Here is a 19,968-nt window from a genome sequence, read left to right as displayed (position 1 = left end):
CTTCAGCCATGTGGAGAGGCCCCAAAGGTTCAGCCTGTCTAGCTGCGGTGCCGCCCACTGCCCAGACGATCGCTTCGCCGAGCCATAGTTCGCGGCACACCTTGCTGCCGCTGCGCCTTCTTGTAGGCGGCGACAGAGCTGCTCTCCTCACCTGACGGCGACCACCACTCTTCAGATAGAGGAGGCCGTCGAGAACGACTGTCGACCGGTACCAGCGACCGCTGTGATCCCACATTACACCGACAAACCCGACTCCAACGCCGATCAGATGCAATCTGCTCAGCCCGCCTCAGCTTGAGCTCCAAACGCGAAGACCTCGCTCAGTGAGCCCACCCTGCACCTCGGATCGGTCTCCCTCCCAACGACTTTCGCTGCTCGTCGCGTTGCGTTGCGATCCGGCCTTCCAGTATCTCGGAGCATGGTCACGACCTCATCCGTACCTCGCGCGGAACGCGACATGGTTTCTTCCAGGCTGCCTGCGTAACAAGAACAAAGATCACTCACGGGTGACTGGCTTTTGGTGAGTTTTTCTCTGTCGTGGGCAATTGTATGAGTGTCTTGGGTCGATGTCCGTTGCCATCGTATGCGACGGTCCCTCGAGCTGAGCTCTGCGACCCTTGCTCAACTGCGCTTCGACTGCACATATGCGGCCTTGGACGTGACTCACCGTCACGCAAGACTCTTTGCACACGATGCCTACGAGGTTGAACAGTTTGATGGTAGTTGTCAGCCAGTGCTGATCATGGACTCACCTAGGCCGATACCGAACCCCCTCGCCTCCTCATCATGTATAACGCTTCCGATGGCGTCTCGCCACAGACAAGGCAGAAACCGTTCCCTCACGCCGCCTCGAAGAAAGCCCTGGCGATTTTGGGTGAAGACGCTTCGAATCCGCCGAATCAACAGAGTCAACAGAACCAGCATGCGCGACAACAGAACGCATCTGTTGCTCCATGGGAAGAGCCCAACAACGACGAGAATATCTCACCATGGACTGGAGATCCTCAGAACCAGACGGGTGGTACCAGACCGGTTAACACCTCATACTTCTTTGACGCAACCCCTCGAGAAGCGCAGTTCCAGCAGCGACGGCCGGATACGGGACAGACCAATAACTCCGACGATTTTGTGATGGATGACAGGAGGCCCTCGGTCGCGAGCGCCACTACTATTAGCAGCGCCGATTCGAAAGGCAACGTCAACGGTCGGAAGAAGAATCTTAATAAATTCCTTGGAGATGACCCCAATGATTCGAGGAAGGGTTCCTTCAATAACTTGCCCGACCAGCTGAATGGGAACGAAGGTGATCGCTCAAAGCGAAACAATTCTGTGCAGACCCAGAACACTGTGGAAGAGCGACCCAAGACTCCAGCTCCTCCACCGTCCAGCGATGTGACCCCGTGGGACTACCAGAATTTTGAGGATGTCTCGAACTATGGCTCAGCTCCGGTGAGGTCAGAGACGGCTCCCGAAGCATCCCAGCAACCGCCATCGTCTAGCAACGGCAACGGCAACGGCAACGGCGGCTCGATTTCCTTCCGTCGAGGTCTCTTGCATCGACATACCAAGAGCAAAGAGGAAGGACCGAAGGGCAAGCTTGCTCCTACATCTGAGCCGAAGCGCCCATCTACTAGCAGAGAATCTTCCAACCATCATGTAGCAACTCTTAAAACGTCCCAGACTTTCACGCCGATGAGCTCCACAAACACGCTCCCTCGATCGACAAGTCCAACAGGATCAGGCCGCAAGGAAGCTGCTCCTCAGCAAGAGAAAAGGTCTTTATTCTCCAAACTCAAGCATCGACACAAAGAGAAGCACGCGCACCAAGAACCTCCCAAACCTCAGAACGAGCCTCCACCGCCAGAAGAGGTTCAAAAACGAAATCGGACCTTCTCGAACAGAAGCGTTGGCGAAATCGATAAACGAGATCGAGAAACAAGTGTAGCGTCGGCGGATAGTGCGTCAACTATCAAGCCAGTCGAGCCCATGATGCCAAAGATCGATAGGACGTTCACCAGCTCGTCTAAGGCGGGCAGGTTCACGCGTCATGGTCGACATAGGGGTCCCAGCGTTGTGAGCGAGACGAGCCAAAAGAGCAATGCTTCAGCTCAGCAGGCGCCCATGCAGGCGGGTGTCTTCAACCTGGACACGAATTTTGATGATCTGTCGGATATCATTAGCCAACCCCCAGTGCCTCAAACGCCTGGAGATGCCGGCATATTCACTGGCAAGCCGCTACCAACACCTTCGGCTGAGCTGGGCGCACCCGTCTGGGACGCCCCCGATAGTTGGGCGGTCAAAGGCCAGGAAGACGAGGTCCTCAGCCGGATGCCAGAAGTCAACGAAGATGGTCTGCCAGCGATCGAGGAAGAGGATGGCATTGCTTACTTCATGCGTGTCTTCCGAGCCGATGGCACGTTCGCAACGCTGTCTATGACCATCAATGCAACCGTCGCAGAGGTGTTGCAATCCTTGGCCAAGAAGTCTGTTCTACATGACTCGATCGACAATTACCAGCTCCTGATCCGGAAGCATCAGCTATCTCGGGAGCTCTTGAAGGGCGAGCGCCCTATCGCCATGCAAAAGAAGCTTCTCCTGCAGGCTGGCTACACCGAGCGTGATCATATCGAGGACATCGGCCGAGAGGACAACAGTTACCTGTGTCGGATGACTTTCAGTCACGAGAAGCATTCTGGATATGGCAGTGGGCTTGACAACGATCCGTCTTTCAACAAAATGCAGAAATTTAGCCACGTCGATCTTTCCGGCAGATCGCTGGTGACGATCCCGATCATACTCTATACGAAAGCTCCGGAGATTATCTCACTCAATCTTTCCCGGAATTTGGCCTTGAACGTGCCCAAAGACTTCATCACGGCTTGCATCAACCTACGCGAGATTAAATTTACAGGCAACGAAGCGTGGAAGGTTCCGGCCAGCCTTGCCTGGGCAGGGCGCTTGACGGTCCTTGATATATCCAACAATCGACTGGAGTCTCTTGCCCATGCTGAACTGCAGAAATTGGTCAGCTTGTCAAGCTTGAAACTCGCCAACAATCGACTGACCGAGCTACCAACGAATTTCTCCCAGTTTCGCCAGCTTAGAAGTCTTAACTTGTCTTCGAACGGCTTCACTACATTCCCAGAGCACATTTGCAGTCTCAAGTCGCTTGTAGACCTCGACATAAGCTTCAACAAGCTGCCGCATCTACCCAAAATATCCCAGCTGACCACTCTGGAGCGATTGTGGGTGACGAACAATGAACTCAAGGGCCCTTTTAACGAAGGCTTCAAGAGTCTGGTCAACCTCAAGGAGATCGACGCCCGCTTCAACGGCATCACCAATCTCGACAATGTCACCGGACTGCCGAATCTTGACTCGCTACTTGTGGGCCACAACAACATCTCGACCTTTAAAGGGTCATTCAAGAAATTGCGAGTACTGGTATTGGACCACAACCCACTGACAACATTTGAGCTCGAGGAATCTCTTCCGACCTTGGTCAACTTGAACCTCGCTTCAGCAAAGCTTGTTGAGTTCAAGGAGACGATGTTTGACTTCATGTCCAACTTGCAACGGTTGAACCTGGATAAAAACCATCTCTCCAACATGTCTTCTCAGATCGGTCGGCTTGGGAAACTCGAATGGTTCAGTATGGCCAAAAACCCACTCAACTTGATCCCTCCCTCTATCGGCAGCTTGGTGGAGCTCAAATTTCTCAACATCAGAGAATGTAACGTCAAGAGCCTGCCTCCAGAGATATGGTACTGCAGGAAACTGGAAACACTCAATGTTTCCTCGAATGTGCTCGAGACCTTTCCAAAGCAAAACGCTGCACCTCCACCACCAGATGCAAAGGATATTACTCCATCGGCAACACCAGGACTATCTTCATCGCCTAGTTTCGAAGAGCTTGGTAAACTCGAAGACTTTCAGGCACGGCGGCCGAGCCAGGCCTCTGCCGGAACCATGCTCAGCGTCGGCAGCTCGCCTGGCGGATCGGCTAGGAAGAACTCTTTTGCGTCATTGCACAATCAGCCAAATCGAAAGATGTCATCAATTTCTAGGAGTAATACCGATATGTCTATGACATCGGCATCGAGGAAGGACTCCAACCTGTCGCAAGCACGTTTACAGAACACCTTTGCTGGCTCCTTACGTTACTTATCACTCGCCGACAATCGACTTGAAGACGAGGTATTCCGAGAGCTGGTCATGTTACCAGAGTTGAGGTCACTGAATCTCTCCTACAACGAGCTCGATGACTTCCCCCAGGGCGTGCTGAGACGTTGGCCGCAGCTTCAGGAGCTGTACCTGTCTGGTAACGAATTGACTTCACTACCGTCGGATGACCTTGAGGAGAGCAGTAACTTAAGAGTCCTGCATTTGAACGCGAATCGCTTCCAAGTACTTCCCGCCGAGCTTTGCAATGTCCACAAGCTCTCCACACTGGACGTTAGCAGCAACTCTCTTAAGTACAACGTTTCCAACTGGCCGTATGACTGGAACTGGAATCGGAACACTGCTCTTAAGTATCTCAACTTTTCCGCGAATAAGAGACTCGAGATCAAGCCGTCGGCTCATCAAAATCAGACACAATTCAATGCGATGAACGGCGGTGAATCACAGGATCTGACCAGCTTCAACACCTTAAAATATCTCAGAGTGCTCGGTCTGATGGATGTGACATTGCTGATCAACACAATTCCTGATGACAACGAGGACCGCCGTGTCAGAACATCTGCCTCGCTTGCTGGTGCTTTGCAATATGGTATGGCGGATACGCTCGGCAAGAATGATCACCTCTCGACACTCGACTTGCTCAAGCCGAACTTCAGAGGCCATGAACAGGAGATTCTGGTCGCCATATTCGACGGCCAGGCCATTACCACTGGCGGCTCACGCATCGCCAAGTATATGCATGAGAACTTCGCGGGTTCCTTTTACGAAGAGTTGAACAAAGCCGAGAAGGCTGGAGACACTGCAGAAGACGGCCTGCGACGCGCATTCCTGGGCTTGAACAAGGACATGGCCAACTTTGCCAGCAGCAACTTCGATGCCCGCGAGCACAGGCTAGCAAATGGCATGAGGACCAACTCTTTGGCCAATGTACTTGGACCTGACGACCTGAACGCCGGCTGCACTGCTGCGGCTGTGTATCTGAATGGAACAGAGCTTCATGTTGCGAATGTTGGCGATGTTGGCGCTATCCTTATCGACTCGCGTGGTCAGCATGTTGACTTGACATTCAAACATGATCCTGCATCGCCCAAGGAGCGTGAGCGTATCAGGGATGCGGGCGGCTATGTGTCGAGGCAAGGCAAGCTCAACGACAGTCTTGAAGTTAGCCGAGCATTTGGATACTATCGCAATATGCCCTCGGTCATTGCTGCTCCAAGCACTATGCATTGTACGTTGTCGGAGGGCGATGAACTTGTGGTTCTGGCGACACGTGAATTTTGGGACTATGTGACTGTCGATCTAGCCATTGATGCTGCCCGCGCCGACAAAGGTGATCTTATGCTCGCAGCACAGAAGCTTCGAGATCTTGCGATCGCTTTTGGCGCCCGAGACAAGATTATGGTAATGGTTCTCGGTATATCTGAACTTCGAAAGCGTGGAAACAACAGGTTCCGGGGAACGAGCTTATCTCTTGCTAAGGAGCTCGGTGGCGATGAGGGGACTATCTTCCCCAGTTCACGCAAGTCTCGCAGAAAAGGCGAGACTCTGGTGGGCGACTCGAAGCTTGCTCGACTTGAGGAGCCTGAGGCGCCTATTGGTGATGTGGCTATCTGTTTCACCGACATCAAGAACTCGACCGCGCTGTGGGAAATCCTGCCTGTCCCGATGCGCTCGGCTATCATGATGCACAACGAACTTATGCGGCGACAGCTTCGCATCATTGGAGGCTACGAGGTCAAGACCGAAGGTGATGCCTTTATGGTTGCATTTCCCACCGTAACCTCAGCGCTGCTCTGGTGCTTCAGCTGTCAAAGCCACCTACTCGAACTGCCCTGGCCGACGGAAATTTTGGACACTGTTCATTGCCAGGAGAAACTAGATGCTGATGGACAGGTCATCTACAGAGGCTTATCAGTGCGGATGGGCATGCATTGGGGTCGACCAGTGTGCGAGCAGGACCCCATTACACGGAGAATGGACTACTTCGGACCTATGGTCAACAAATCTGCGAGAGTTTCAGCGGTCGCCGATGGCGGTCAAACAACCGTGAGCAGCGACTTTATCGCTGAAGTGCAACGAACTCTCGAGCAGTACGCTGACGAGGACCGTCGGGACTCGGTCGGGTCTCAAGACACTGTCAGTGACGATCCCCTCGGAACCCAAATCCGACGCGAGCTACGGCAACTCAGTAGCCAGGGTTTCGAGGTCAAGGACCTTGGCGAGAAGAAGCTCAAAGGGCTCGAGAATCCGGAGTACATCTACCTCATGTATCCGCATTCGCTTGCTGGCCGCCTCAACGTCCCACCGGGCGCTGAGACACAAGTCTCAATGGGCGGCAATGGTCCACAGGCCGAGAATCAACCGGGGGCTCTGGGCAAGGACAGCAAATTGACGCAACTTGACGTTGACCATGTTTGGAACCTTTGGGACATTGCTCTTCGCCTGGAGATGCTGTGCAGTGCGCTCGAGAGCCCCGAAAAGGCGGCCGGTCTGCATAAGCCGGAACTGAGCCTGCTCACGAAGATGAAGACGCAAGGTGGGGACATTAGCGACAGCTTTATGATCAACCTGCTGGAGCACCAGGTCACCCGTGTTGAGGTAAGTCACACTTTCCCGTATTCTGCGACAATGCTAACGAGAGGAGACATGCGTTACGACGTTGCAGCTCAGAAACATGTTGAACCCGTTCGAAAAGGGGTCGTCGTTGCTGGACAAGGCTGTCCCCATTGCCGAGCTTTTACAGAAGATGCAGGGTTTGGTCAAAGAAGTTGAAGGCGCGAAGCGAGGTCGATCTACTGGGCGAGTGGTAGAGGAGGAGTAATCAGCAGCCATGAAGAGAAGGGCTTGCACATATCTGTTCGACGTCATCGAAGCAGTATTGGTGACTTGTCTCATTTGTTGCATTCTACAAGGCGTTCAGGGAAGAGCACAGTCTCATGAATCGAATAACGCCAGAAGAGCTAGGCAGGAGGATATCGACATGGAGGCCTTGATTGGCTCATATTACGCTACCATGACCATTCGGGAGTGACGGAACGGCACATTGATTGCCAGTGGGCGTGCAACATATTGTTAGGATGGCTTTGGGTTAAGGTACCGTTTCTTCCTCAGGAGGAGAAGGGAGCACATGTCATCAACCTGTGCAACGGAATACACCTTGAGCTGTAGGATATATGGGTCCCTAACATAGCTAGCGTTCTATCATATCACATACCATACTTGATAGCGAAAATCAAGGCGTTCGCGGAAGCCGCGCGAGGCAATCATGTGCTCTCTAAGCGTGGAAGTATAGATGAGTGAGCCCTGGTATGCGGCCCGGCTGCTTCCTATGGCTTGGAGTATGATTACTCCTAGCAGGTTGAGCCCGCGTCTGCAGGACGCTGACAAGCGGAGTTGTCCAAGACAGATTCAGCGAGAGATACTCCGATGGCATGGGGTGGTGACGGCGACAGTGGGGTGCGAGGGGGGTTTACCGGGTACTAGATGCGGGGTGAAAATAATGCTACTGTAGAGTATCATTGACGTACCCGGACACGACGTTCATATCCCTCAGGGGGAGAACTTGAGAAGCCCAGAGTCTTGATAGAGCCTCCGTGTCCCTGAAAACGGCAAAGGGCGATCGACCGGGGGTCCTGTGTGGTAAGTACCACTTACTACAGCAATCGACTAAACGAACGCTTCCTTGGCTTCAATCAGCGGGGTCGGGTTCACCACAGCGGAGACCATTCCCGCCCGGGTACACCATCCTGGAGCTTGATTGCTGTCGTGGATTGAGATAAACTCCGACATCCCTGCTTTGAAGAGGGGGAAAAAGCTGGTACCAACACGTTCTCCAACTGGAGGTTCCATCAAGGTACAGGAAGCGACCGTCGAAGAAGAACACTAGGGAAAGCTCACAAGGCGTGTGAAGGATGACACGGTGTTGAGGTATTTCACTACTGAAATTTCCTCGTTCTTACGCCCTTTACTGTCCAGTCCTGCTTGGTGTGTGATTCGGCTTCCGTCTTGAGCTGAAGGCTGCTCTCAAGGTAACAAGTAGTCGTGACGAGCACGTTACTATCTCGCCATTGTCTTGGCAGCAGGACGACATTGTTATTTCAATCCACCAGAGAAACCATCAGACGACCACCTTTCCCTACAAACTTCGCCAGCCATGGCTCCCTCTTCCTCCCCCATCGAACCCAATCCCAACGCCCACCCCTCCAACATCATCACCGCCCCGGGCCAAAACTACCGCTTCACCCTCCTGACCCCGCAGCTCCTGCGCTTCGAATGGTCGCCCTCGGGCGCATTCGAAGACCGCGCCTCCACCTTTGCGCTGCACCGCGGCGCCTTCGCGCCCGTGGCCCACCGCATCAAGGACAACGCGCCCGGCGCCCCCGGTGGCACGGGCCAAGGCGGCTTCGAGATCCTTACGGAGTTTATGCACGTCGACTATGACGGCAAGGAGTTCTCGCCTTCGGGGCTGGTGGTGGATGTCAAGGGCCGCACGACCCTCTGGGGCACGCAGTGGCGGTATGGCTCCGAGGAGAAGGTGGGCGCGGGCCGCAAGGGGAATCTGGGCGGCACGGCGAGGACGCTCGATGAGGTGGATGGCCGCTGTGATGTCGATGTCGGGGTGTGCTCGCGGCTGGGCTTTGCGGTCATTGACGACTCTGGCACGATGCTGTTCGACCCGGCGTCGGATTGGGTGGCGGGCCGGCCGGGTAGAGAGGCCGGGTACGTCGATGGGTACCTGTTCGCGTACGGGCGCGACTACCGCGCCGCCGTCCGGGACTTCTACCGCCTCTCGGGCCCGCAGCCCGTGGTGCCGCGCTGGGCCCTGGGGAACTGGTGGTCGCGCTACTACCGCTACTCGGACACGGAATACCTGGCCCTGATGGACGCGTTCGCCGCGCGTAACATCCCGCTGAGTGTCGCCGTCATCGACATGGACTGGCACTACACCTACGACGAGCGCGTCCCGCACGCCGGCTGGACCGGCTACACGTGGGACCACAGCATCTTCCCGGACCCGGCCGGGTTTGGGAAAGAGATCCACAAGCGCAAGCTCAAGATGAGCCTCAACGACCATCCGCACTCGGGCGTGCACCACCACGAGGAGAGCTACGAGGCCATGGCCAAAGTGCTGGGCCATGACACCTCGGAGAAGAACCCCATCCTGTTTGATCCCACGAGCAAAAAGTTCATGGACGCCTTCAACGGCGTGCTGCACCGTGAGCTCGAGCGCAAGGGCTGCGACTTCTGGTGGATCGACTGGCAGCAGGGGCGCTTCAGTCGCGTCCCCGGCATCGATCCCCTCTGGGTGCTCAACCACTTCTGCTTCGAGGACAACCGCAACGTCGCTTCGGCTTCCGACTCCGCCTCGAAAGAAGGCCAGCAGCAGCAACCCATGATCTTCAGCCGCTACGGCGGGCCGGGCAGCCACCGCTACCCCGTCGGCTTCTCTGGCGACACAGTCACGACATGGGCATCCCTGCAATTCCAGCCCGAATTCACCGCCACGGCCTCCAACATCGGCTACGGCTGGTGGTCGCACGACATCGGGGGGCACATGTTCGGCGTGCGCGACGACGAGCTCGTCACGCGCTGGGTCCAGCTCGGCGTCTTGTCTCCGATCATGCGCCTGCACAGCACGAATTCCCGCTGGATGGGCAAAGAGCCCTGGCGCTACCGGCCCGAGAGCGAGAAGGCTGTGGAGGCTTGGATGCGCTGGCGACATCGCCTGCTGCCGTACCTGTATAGCTTGGACGTCAGGGCCGCGAGGCCCGGTGGTGAGGGGATGCCGTTGGTGCAGCCGCTCTACTGGCATTTCGCCGAGCTGGACGAGGCGTATGCCGTGCCGAATGAGTATTTCTTCGGGTCGGAGTTGCTGGTGGCGCCGATTGTGACGCCGCGTGACGGCCGGACCGGTTTGGCGAGCGTGAAGGCTTGGCTGCCGCCGAGGATGGGCCGCTTCGTCGACATCTTCACGGGTGTCATCTACGATGGGGATCGTGAGTTGACGCTGTACCGTGGGCTGGGGGAGGTGCCGGTGCTGGCGCACGAGGGGAGTGTGGTGCCGTTGGATGGGGAGAGGGTGCCGGGAAATGGAGCGGAGAATCCACAGAGGTTTGAGGTCTTGGTGGTCGTGGGGAGGGATGGCGAGTTTGAGCTCGTCGAGGATCAGGGTGATGATGGTGAGGGGCTTAAGAAGGAAGCTGAAGAGAAGAGGGGGGAGGAGGGGGCAGTTGAGAGGAAGAGCTTCGTGTCCTGGAAGCAGCAAGATGGCAAATTGACGGCAAACGTGGCCGGCAGAACCTGGAGCTTCCGCTTCCTCGGCGTGACGGAGGTCCCATCAGGATTGAAGATCCTGGTCGACGGCAAGGATGTCACATCGGACGCCAACGTGGCCGTGCAAGCGTACCCCGAAGCGCCCGGTCTCCTGATCGAGTGTTCCCCTGGCTTAGGCTTCGCGAAGTACGACATCGCGGTGGAATTCGGCGTCGCCGACCCGCAGTTGAGTGTCCGCGATCATCGGCAGAAGGTGGAGGAGATGCTGCTCTCGTACCAGGTCGAGTTTGCGCTCAAGGACAAGATCTGGAAGATTGTCGAGGGCAAGACGCCGGGGAATGTCAAGGTGGGACAGGTGTTGGCGCTGGGGTTGGATGAGGTACTCGCGGGGCCGGTGGTGGAGTTGTTGGTAAGTGATATTCGGGGGTGGGGTGCGTAGGAAGGAGTGTGCTGTTCCCTAGAGGATTTAGATGTGTATAGCTAGATTGATGGCCATGAGCTTCTCAGCTTCGAGGGGCATCTGTGAATTTGAGGTGTGGGGGTGTAGCTGTGAATTCCCTCTTAATATCGCAACAAGAGAAGACTAGCAAGGATTCACTAAGTCTCGGCCGCTGTAGTAGCATAGCAGTTGTGAATCTATTTGTCTAGGATTGCTACTGCACTACTGTACTGTTCCAGGACCCTGGTACCTTAGTATTCGATGACTTGCAGTGCTCGAAGACCTATCAGAGGCGGAACTGCTTTGAGATAGAACTCCTCAAAGCGTATAGTGCCAGCCCGCACGCCCTTCATTCTGCCTCTCGCCCCTATCCACCGCTTTATTGCACTTCCAGAACCAGATATCCATGATAATGATGAGCGAGATACTCAGCATGCTAATGGCAAACGTGGTCCAGATCCCAGTCGTATACGCGGGACTCTCACTGCTCTTGAAGGCCACGCCGGCGGCAATGCCTCCAACGCCTCCACCGATGATGCACGTCGCCGAGGCCACGGCTCGCTTGCTGTGCGAGGTGATGTTGTTGGCCTGGTACGTCAGCACGCCCGGGACGCAGTACTGCAGGAAGCCGATGCCGAGGAAGGCGCCGAAGTAGCGGAAGCCGTTGCTGCCGCCGTAAGCAGTGATGATCATGCCGATCGAGGTTAGGAGCTGGTGCACGGCGATGATGGGGCCACGGATGTGGTACTTGTCGCCTAGCGTGCCGGAGATGTAGGTGATTACAGCGGCGAGGACGTATGGGGGCGCAGACAGCAGCTGTGACTGGGTGGTAGAGTATCCCATGCCCGCTCGTAAGATGACGGGCAGGAAGTAGGAATACGCGTAGCCGGGAAGGGTGCATGCCATGAGATTGATGCCCCAGAAATACAACCGCCAGTCCTTGAGGTGATAGAGGATCTTGGCAGGTGTGATCTTATCCTCTACGGCATCGCCACGGTCGTTGTTGATGCGGTCGATGACGAATTGCTTTTCCTCTGGCGTAAGGAACGTCTTTATCTTAGAGGGGAAGTCGATGATGATGAACCAGCCGCCAATACAAACCGCGCACGTGATGGCACCCTCAATGATGAAGATCCATGACCACCCGTTCAGCCCGGCCTTGCCACTGAGCAACGTGAGCACGTAGGCGAAAATGGCACTGAACCCTCCAGTCAAGACCGAGAGAATCCAGAATGCAGCCAGTCTTTTGCCCACTTCAAACCTCTGGTACCAGCACGTGATCAAATAGGTGCAACCAGGTAAGAATCCTGCCTCTAGGATGCCGAGAAGGGCACGACACAAAGCCATCGTGCCCCAGGATTTGGTGAAGCCCATGCCAATGAGGATCGCGCCGAAGGACACGCCGAGAAAAGAGAGCCAGTTGGCAGCACCGGCCTTGGGGAGGATAAGATTGCTGGGGATCTCGAAGATGATGTATGCAACGAAGAATACCATGACGATAATGGTGTAGCGATTACCGATGTGAAGACCGAGGTCTTCCTCCATGCCAGCCACAAGTGCGAGGCCAAGGTTCGTACGATCGACGAGGGAGATGCTGTACATTAGGCCGAGTATGGGTAGCAGACGCCAGTCAATCTTGCGGATGACGCGCTTTTGGTGGTCGAGTGGGATGCCATAGGTAAAGGTGCCCTGAGGCGTGGCATCAGTAGTCTGGGACTGATCCTTGAACTCTTCAATGTGGAAGGAGTCGGCCTTCTTGGACGAGGCTGTGACGGGCGGCTGTGCTCCGGCCTTGGCCTCCACGTCGTTGAGGCCAAAGGGTGGTCCTGCGGGATCCTGATTGTGCATCTTGTAGACCGTTGATCTTGACTGGCACTGTAGAGACTTGTAACCAGCAGGTCGTAGGTGAAGCTAGCACAAGCATTTTGAAGCAAGACGAATATCCTGGGGAAAAGCCTAAACTTGAGGTGGCCCGAGGTTAGATCGGTATCAGCGGATCCATCAGGCATTTTCCAAGAAGGGGTGACCAGGAAATTAGCATGTCAACACGCTGAATGCCATTCAGGACGCCTAGTGATTCGTTGGGCTGTGACTGAAGAGAGTCCGCTCCCCTGAGTCCGCGGCTTGGCATTGGAGAATATCCTCGGCAGTGAGAGACGAGAGACATGCGCGGCACGGGTGGTTCGGGAGGACGAGAGCCCAGAAGGAACGAGCGGTGTAGGAGAATGGGTGATTCACGCGAACGAGCACGAGACTGTATGGTAAATGATGGTGGGAAGTTGTTGACGGTGGATTCACGATTCTTGACCCCGCAGAGACTGGAATCTGGGGGCACCGTCGGTGATGGGGCCGATGTTTTACGGTCAGAGTCCGGGGTGTGGAGACCGTCGAATGGCCCTTATCTCTTTCAAATTTATTCATATCTAAGTCTCTATAGATCATGTCCATCTTGTCTCGTGCTGACTAAGAGCTCCTTACAGAAGTTATATCAGGGCGCAAGCATGGTTGTAGAGGCGGATTCAGAAACTGAACCCATTACCATTGACGAGATCAAAACGATCGCCAAGAAGAAGCTCAGCAAGCAAGCGTGGGACTACTACATCACGGGAGTTGGCCCAGAGCTCACCCTGCAGCGCAATGAAGCCATTTTTGACAAGCTCTTCCTGCGACCACGGGTCCTGCGCAACGTCAGTGGTGTAGACACAACGACGACTATATTCGGGAAACGGTACGCATTCCCTGTAGCTATCGCCCCCTCGGCATATCAGAAACTATGCCACGAAAATGGCGAGGTGGCTATGTCGCGAGCAGCAAGGAAACTTGGGACGAATTTCATCCTTTCGTCGAATGCTACCACATCGATGGAAGAAGTGATGCAAGAGTCCCCAGCCTCGACGGCTCAAGCGCCGAATTTCTGGTTTCAACTGTATGTCTTGAGGAACAGAGCCGTCGCAGCGGAGCTTATTCGGAAAGCTGAGACCGCTGGCTACGAAGCACTTTGTGTTACTGTCGACACGCCGATCATGGGCAATCGCTTGCACGAGAGAAGGGCGCCCATGACGCTGCCGCCACATCTCACACGCGCCAATCTCAGCACAGAAAAGGGATCCGGTTCGAGCAAGATCCGTTTGGTTTTGACAGCCAAGACCGCAGCAGAGGCAAAACGCATCTCTGAGCAGCACTCTGCGAATCTCAACGACGACACTCTGACATGGGAGGAGTTTATCCCATGGTTGAAAGCCCAAACCAAGCTCAAGATCGTATTGAAAGGAGTTTTAACAGCAGAAGATGCGCTGTTGGCGGCCGAGCTGGGTGTCGACGGTATCGTCGTATCAAACCATGGCGGTAGACAGCTCGATGGGGTTCCCTCAACATTAGAGACCCTCCCAGAAATTGCTGCCGCAGTCAAAGGACGAATACCCGTAGTCTTTGATGGCGGCATTACAAAAGGCAGTGATGTGTTCAAGGCTCTAGCACTGGGGGCGGATCTGTGCTTGATCGGTCGCTCAGCTCTTTGGGGGCTCGCGTACAAAGGTCAGGAGGGTGTGGAGGATGTCCTGCATCTGCTCGAACGAGATTTGTGGCGGACCATGGTGCTAATGGGTGCGAGATCCGTGCAGCAAATTTCTAGAGATATGCTTGGCGTTGCTAAAAAGGATGATTTTGGTATTGCGAAGCTGTGAAGGTATTTTGGTGATGAGTCTACCATGAGGGTTGACGAAGGGCAGAAGGTGGTCAGTATAGAGATGCCAACATTGAAGACGGTCTTTGAGCGGTCACGAGATGGCGATAATTAATGGGGAGATGGGTGGCAAAAGCGGCTGAGTGACGCCTCTGCTCACCATAAAGCTCATAGCTGTGTTTGAAGAGCGGTGGATACAGATACGTAAGTGCCATGGCGGTGAAATGGATCTGGATCAGGTGTAGGTACCAGAGAATGGGTGCAAGCATGCTATTTTACCAAGTGCTGTTCAGTCCGTCAACACCCACCGGCTTCTCAGCCAAGGTTGTGATCCTGAAGCCGTGGCGTAATCCCTCTTCGGCACTCTGCACATCATAATCATTGATCGCTGTATGAGCCGTGACGCGATTGTCCCAAAGCGTAACGGTGCGATCGTCCCATTTGACTCGGACCTCTGTTGAATGAGCGTCAGCTTCTGGTCGAACGAACAGCAATATCAACTTACGCAGATCTGCCGACAGAGAGATGTGCTTGAAAAGCAACTGCAATATAGCATCGGACTCCTCATCCTTGAGACCGATGATGCGCTTTGTGAACCCGGGGTTGACGAAAAGTGCTTTGCGGCCAGTCACCTACATGATGTGTCAGTGTATGCTGTATCGCCGTCGTAACTACAACTAAAAACAGAAGAGGTCTTGCTTACCGGATGCACTCGCACGATAGGGTGTTGGCTCAGCACTGGGTCGCGTCGGACAAACTTGCCGTCACGCCTGGCTCTCTCTGCCTGAGCGAAGCCGCTATGCTCGGCTCGGAGACCCTCAATCAGCTTCTTGATGGGGTCACTGAGGCGTTCATATGCCAGCGTCTGGCTGACCCAAGCGGTGTCACCGCCAGTGGCCGGGACGGCGAGCAGAGTGAGCAGAGTGATGCCAGGCGGCTGGTGTTCGTAAGATACATCGCTGTGATACCCCGTTGATGTCAGTCTAGAAGAACGCTGCTGTGCTCGGTAGAGGTTGTCGGCGCCCAAGTAGATGTTATGGAATTCAAGGTTGTCTGCAACATGAGCACCGACAGGATGAACATGCAAGGGTCCGAAGTACTGGCCGAGGGTTTTCTGTGCGTTGGGACCAATGTCCTTGAAGTCTTGGTCGCGAAATACAACAACACCACGTTCGGCGAGAAGCAGAGCAAGTTCGTCCTTCTGTGCGTCTGAAAGCTGTGAAAGCTGTAGTCCTGAGATCTCGGTACTAATGCCTGGGGTGAGGCGTGTGATCTTCACGTCGTTGTCGCTGAAGAGCAGATTCGGTTTGGCCTTGTCGGCATTGTGTCCACGATCATGGAAGTCGAATGGCTCAAGCGGCGGAAATGTTGTTTGTTCATCGTAGCTGTTTAGTACATTAGTGGCACGCTATTGACACCGTTTGACATGGCGTACACAGGCAGATAAGCATTGTACTTATACTGTCAAAAGAGTCAGCACGTATACCCAAGACTTCCACGGTTGCTATACCTCGTTGTGCGCTTCTTTGTCGTATGCTGCACTCAACTTGATGTTTTGGGTAGTCTCCGAAGACACTTGAGTAGTTGAAGCCATGTTCGTAGTCTGTGGTATTTCAGTAGCAGGGGGATGTAAGAGATCTGTATCGCTCTGCTCAAGTATTTTAAGCACTCCCATAGATCTTTTGACCGGAGTCGCAGGAAATCTGACACCATATTGGATTCTTTTTGCTCATTCTGCAGTGCAGGCGTAGATTTTCGAGGTGCATGATTAGTACTACTTGGCCACGGGTTTCCAACAACAGACTTGTTTCGCAATTCGCATGACTATGGCATGATTTAGACGCCCGGCGATTCGCGCAGGGCCATATCCCACATTTCACGAATCAAGAATAGCCCCCGCTCCTGTGTAGGTTGGACTCGATCACGTCCCACGTTGGGGCGACGTGCGATGAACAGTCCAAATTACGCCATCGCGCCGAGCCGTGCCCACTCCTGCTAAAGAGGAAGCTGGTCAAGACGCCTGTTATTCAATTCATGTTCATTGGCAAATGGAGTTGTTGTTATCTAAAAACGCCCAATGATAAGCCTGCCTCAGAGCATCGATGTGGGGTGCGACTCACGGCACCGCTAGTCTCGAAAGCTGATATGATTCTGGTTGGACTATACTGAAGATTGCACAATGTTATTAGGTCGCTTTCGGACCAATTTCGCCAACAACGAACGGCGACGATGTATATACACGGCTGATCACAGTACCCGCAGGCCAAATGTCCGCGCCCTAAGAGGGCGAAACCACTAGCATAAAGTTCCCTCGTTGGTAGTGTATCTAGACACAGTGGGTCACCTACACCTGGTAGGGCCGGGGAGCCGGTGATACGATGCCCTGCGCACCGAGCATGTGCTCATGTATCGCTTGATATCCGCTGGTCTAGCATTACTGCCACTCCCTTAAGCTCAGCGTCCGGCATTAAGCCAAGGGGCGGACAGGGCTCTTGGTCTTGATTGCCAAGCTATAGCATCATGATCGCGCTCCTTGCGTGACCGATCCAAGCGCCAACATGCCTACCCGCTGTGCAAGAGACCCTGATTCTGAACCTTGGGCGACATCGTCTGTATGGGATTAACGCATCCTCTTGCGTGCAGAAAAAAGTCTTCGGCAAGGATGTCTTGGCTAGGTTCACGCCATCGCGATGAAACGAGACATACTTGTGCATACAAAAGGTCCAAGGAGCTGCCGCAGCTTCTCCTACATGTCTATAACTCTACAACCTTGTTGTACATCTGAAATATGACAGATTTCAAGCGCGCAAGCTTCGCTAGGGGCGAACCCATCGATCCTGCTTCAGCGGAGTCTGAACATACTTCCACGGATGAGAAATCTGAGGAAACACAGGTCCATCAACGGCGTCTACAAGAGCTTCAACACTCAGAGCCTCCTGTCTTGCCAATCACAACTTTGTTCCGGAAAAGAAAGAACCATGAGTTGGACCAGATTGCCACACAGCCGTCAGTGTTTGATGACCCTGCCTCAGCAAAATACTTCCACCCGACCGAACGATACGAAAACTTGCATCGCTTTGATCCCAATTTCCGCTGGACCTGGAGAGAAGAACTCGTAAGTTTTCATCTCCAGACCTAGTCCTCCGCTGAAAGTGTCTAGCCTTTGATCAACAAGATCGACTGGAAAATAACTCTATGGGCGTGCATTGCTTTCTTCGCCCTCGATCTTGACAGAGGCAACTTGTCACAAGCAAACACCGACAACTTCCTGGAGGACCTAAATTTGACCACAAATGGCAAGTCATTGTCTCGGAGTTTCCAATACTTGCTCACCTTCTAGACTTCAATCTCGGGAATACCGTTTTCCGCTTGGCCTTCTTGTGCGCAGAGTTGCCATCCCAACTCATCAGCAAGAAACTAGGTATACTGCGTCACTTTGCTATTCATGTGCCGGTGTTGACAAATGGCAGGACCCGATCGATGGATTCCAACCATAATGTGCCTCTGGAGTATAGTCGCTGCTGCACAGTTCTGGCTATCTGGGCGGCCTTCTTTTCTCCTCTGCCGCGCCCTGTTAGGCATGCTTCAAGGAGGCTTCATTCCTGATGTAATCTTGTATCTGGTGAGTGCCACATCTGGATCGCAAGCTCATGCTGACAACGTTCAGTCTTACTTCTTCAGTGAGTTTCTCAACCTCTTCATTCGATGGAAGGGGTGATCCGCGGCACATCATACAGGAACAAGAGCTTTGATAATATTGATATCTTTTGAACTGACAATACCCATCAGAAGGCACTGAACTCCCATTCCGGCTGGCTCTATTCTGGACTACCCTTCGAGTTACAGACATTGTTGCGCCAATCCTTGCCTTTGGCCTTCTAAGGTTGCGTGGTCTCCATGGATACGCTGGCTGGAGATGGCTCTTCTTAATCGAAGGTCTTCTCACGCTTTCAATTGGCGCTTGGAGTTGGTTCATGATGGCCCCGAGTCCCACACAAACACGTTCCTGGTATCGACCTAAAGGATGGTTTACCGAGCACGAAGAAAAGATCATGGTGAACAGGGTCCTCAGAGATGACTACAGCAAAGGAGACATGCACAACAGGCAGGCTGTTGACTTGAAGTTGCTGTGGAAGTCCATATGCGACTACGACCTGTGGCCGTTGTATATCCTCGGACTTACATTCGGCATCCCGTCTTCGCCTCCCGACACGTATCTGACGCTGACACTACGGACCCTCGGATTCAGCACCTTTGACGCTAATCTTCTGAGCATACCCGCTCAAGTCGGTAGTACCATTACCGTCAGTATTCCTCTGTTCTTCTCAAGCCCAACTGACCGGCGAATAAGATGCTCACTTTGACATACTTCTCCGAAATATGGAACGAGAGATCTCTCCTCGGCTTGTTCGCACAGGTTTGGATCCTGCCGAACATCATTGCACTCACGGTAATACCGTCGGCGGCTTCGCCGTGGGTCAAGTTTGCAGTCGTCACCATACTACTATCATACCCATACCGTGAGACCCCTCGTCGATGAATCACGAGCCAGAAACAACTGCTAAGCCGACGCTAGCGCATGCAATGCACGTGGGCTGGTGCAGCCGCAACTCCAATTCGGTCCGCACAAGGACCGTCTCGGCCGCTCTCTACAAGCAAGTTGATTGTATTCCCCACCATAGCGTCCTGCTAAAACTACAGCAGCATGTTCGTCCAGACCAGTGGAATCATCAGTGCGAATATCTACCGCCAAGACGACCGGCCCGACTGTAAGTCCAACTCATATATAGACTACGGCATGAACTAATGATACACACAAAGACCGCCGCGGCAATCGCCAACTCACAGCAATCTGTGCTGCCAACATTGTCATCTACCTGCTGGTCAAGGCGTATTATCTATGGCGCAATAAGCAACGCGAGCAGGAATGGTCGGCCATGACTGTGGAGGTAAGCAATCACGGTCCAGCTGACATCGTGGGGGCCCGACATGCTGACTTGTGTGTCTCTATCTAGCAACGCCTGCACTACCTGGAGACAACGAAAGATACGGGGAGCAAGCGTAAGGATTTTCGGTTTGCGCATTAGGCGGCGTGGGGGGGTAGACACGTCTTGTGGAGCGCGTCTTAGTGGAGATGGATAAGCCCAAGCAGCTGGGGGTGGCTTCCTTATGGCACTCTGGTCTGGAGGTGTCTGCAGGGCATCTTGATGGTGTGAAGGGAGATGGCCGAGGTTTTGGGGCGGCGATACAACGACCGACCTGATATACAACATGACTCCACAGAGGACCGAAGGCACAGAGCTAGTCCACGAGTGATAATAGTCGAGCAATGAAGTCGCTTTGCAGTCTGATTTTTGACGTAAGAATTCAATTGCCAGCCAATGTTACGAAG

The 19,968-nt window shown here is 54.1% G+C and overlaps 6 protein-coding genes across 6 annotated transcripts; 4 read left to right on the top strand and 2 right to left on the bottom strand.

Moving 5' to 3' along the window:
- Nucleotides 1-786: 786 nt before the first annotated feature.
- HMPREF1541_05339 (uncharacterized protein) lies at nucleotides 787-7,003 on the top strand (the record flags this gene model as incomplete). The annotated part of the gene is made up of 2 exons (XM_008719680.1): nucleotides 787-6,780; nucleotides 6,827-7,003. The coding sequence occupies 2 exons, from the start codon at nucleotides 787-789 to the stop codon at nucleotides 7,001-7,003; spliced, it is 6,171 nt and encodes a 2,056-aa protein (XP_008717902.1).
- Nucleotides 7,004-8,335: 1,332 nt separating this feature from the next.
- Nucleotides 8,336-10,894, top strand: HMPREF1541_05338 (uncharacterized protein; the record flags this gene model as incomplete). Its single annotated transcript, XM_008719679.1, has 1 exon — nucleotides 8,336-10,894. The coding sequence occupies one exon, from the start codon at nucleotides 8,336-8,338 to the stop codon at nucleotides 10,892-10,894; it is 2,559 nt and encodes an 852-aa protein (XP_008717901.1).
- A 318-nt stretch (nucleotides 10,895-11,212) lies between these two features.
- On the bottom strand, nucleotides 11,213-12,742 carry HMPREF1541_05337 (uncharacterized protein; the record flags this gene model as incomplete). Its single annotated transcript, XM_008719678.1, has 1 exon — nucleotides 11,213-12,742. One exon carries the CDS (start codon nucleotides 12,740-12,742, stop codon nucleotides 11,213-11,215), a length of 1,530 nt encoding a protein of 509 aa, XP_008717900.1.
- A 653-nt stretch (nucleotides 12,743-13,395) lies between these two features.
- On the top strand, nucleotides 13,396-14,577 carry HMPREF1541_05336 (uncharacterized protein; the record flags this gene model as incomplete). The annotated part of the gene is made up of 1 exon (XM_008719677.1): nucleotides 13,396-14,577. The coding sequence occupies one exon, from the start codon at nucleotides 13,396-13,398 to the stop codon at nucleotides 14,575-14,577; it is 1,182 nt and encodes a 393-aa protein (XP_008717899.1).
- Nucleotides 14,578-14,851: 274 nt separating this feature from the next.
- On the bottom strand, nucleotides 14,852-16,170 carry HMPREF1541_05335 (uncharacterized protein; the record flags this gene model as incomplete). The annotated part of the gene is made up of 5 exons (XM_008719676.1): nucleotides 14,852-15,030; nucleotides 15,082-15,208; nucleotides 15,280-15,961; nucleotides 16,012-16,037; nucleotides 16,087-16,170. The coding sequence occupies 5 exons, from the start codon at nucleotides 16,168-16,170 to the stop codon at nucleotides 14,852-14,854; spliced, it is 1,098 nt and encodes a 365-aa protein (XP_008717898.1).
- Nucleotides 16,171-17,364: 1,194 nt separating this feature from the next.
- Nucleotides 17,365-19,663, top strand: HMPREF1541_05334 (uncharacterized protein; the record flags this gene model as incomplete). The annotated part of the gene is made up of 11 exons (XM_008719675.1): nucleotides 17,365-17,691; nucleotides 17,737-17,890; nucleotides 17,917-17,997; nucleotides 18,047-18,198; nucleotides 18,244-18,256; nucleotides 18,366-18,880; nucleotides 18,928-19,096; nucleotides 19,153-19,235; nucleotides 19,294-19,345; nucleotides 19,398-19,525; nucleotides 19,592-19,663. 11 exons carry the CDS (start codon nucleotides 17,365-17,367, stop codon nucleotides 19,661-19,663), a joined length of 1,746 nt encoding a protein of 581 aa, XP_008717897.1.
- Nucleotides 19,664-19,968: the final 305 nt, after the last annotated feature.

The sequence above is a fragment of the Cyphellophora europaea genome (assembly GCF_000365145.1).
Source record: "Cyphellophora europaea CBS 101466 unplaced genomic scaffold supercont1.5, whole genome shotgun sequence".
Lineage (NCBI taxonomy): Eukaryota > Fungi > Ascomycota > Eurotiomycetes > Chaetothyriales > Cyphellophoraceae > Cyphellophora > Cyphellophora europaea.
This window is presented reverse-complemented; position numbering and strand designations above follow the sequence as displayed.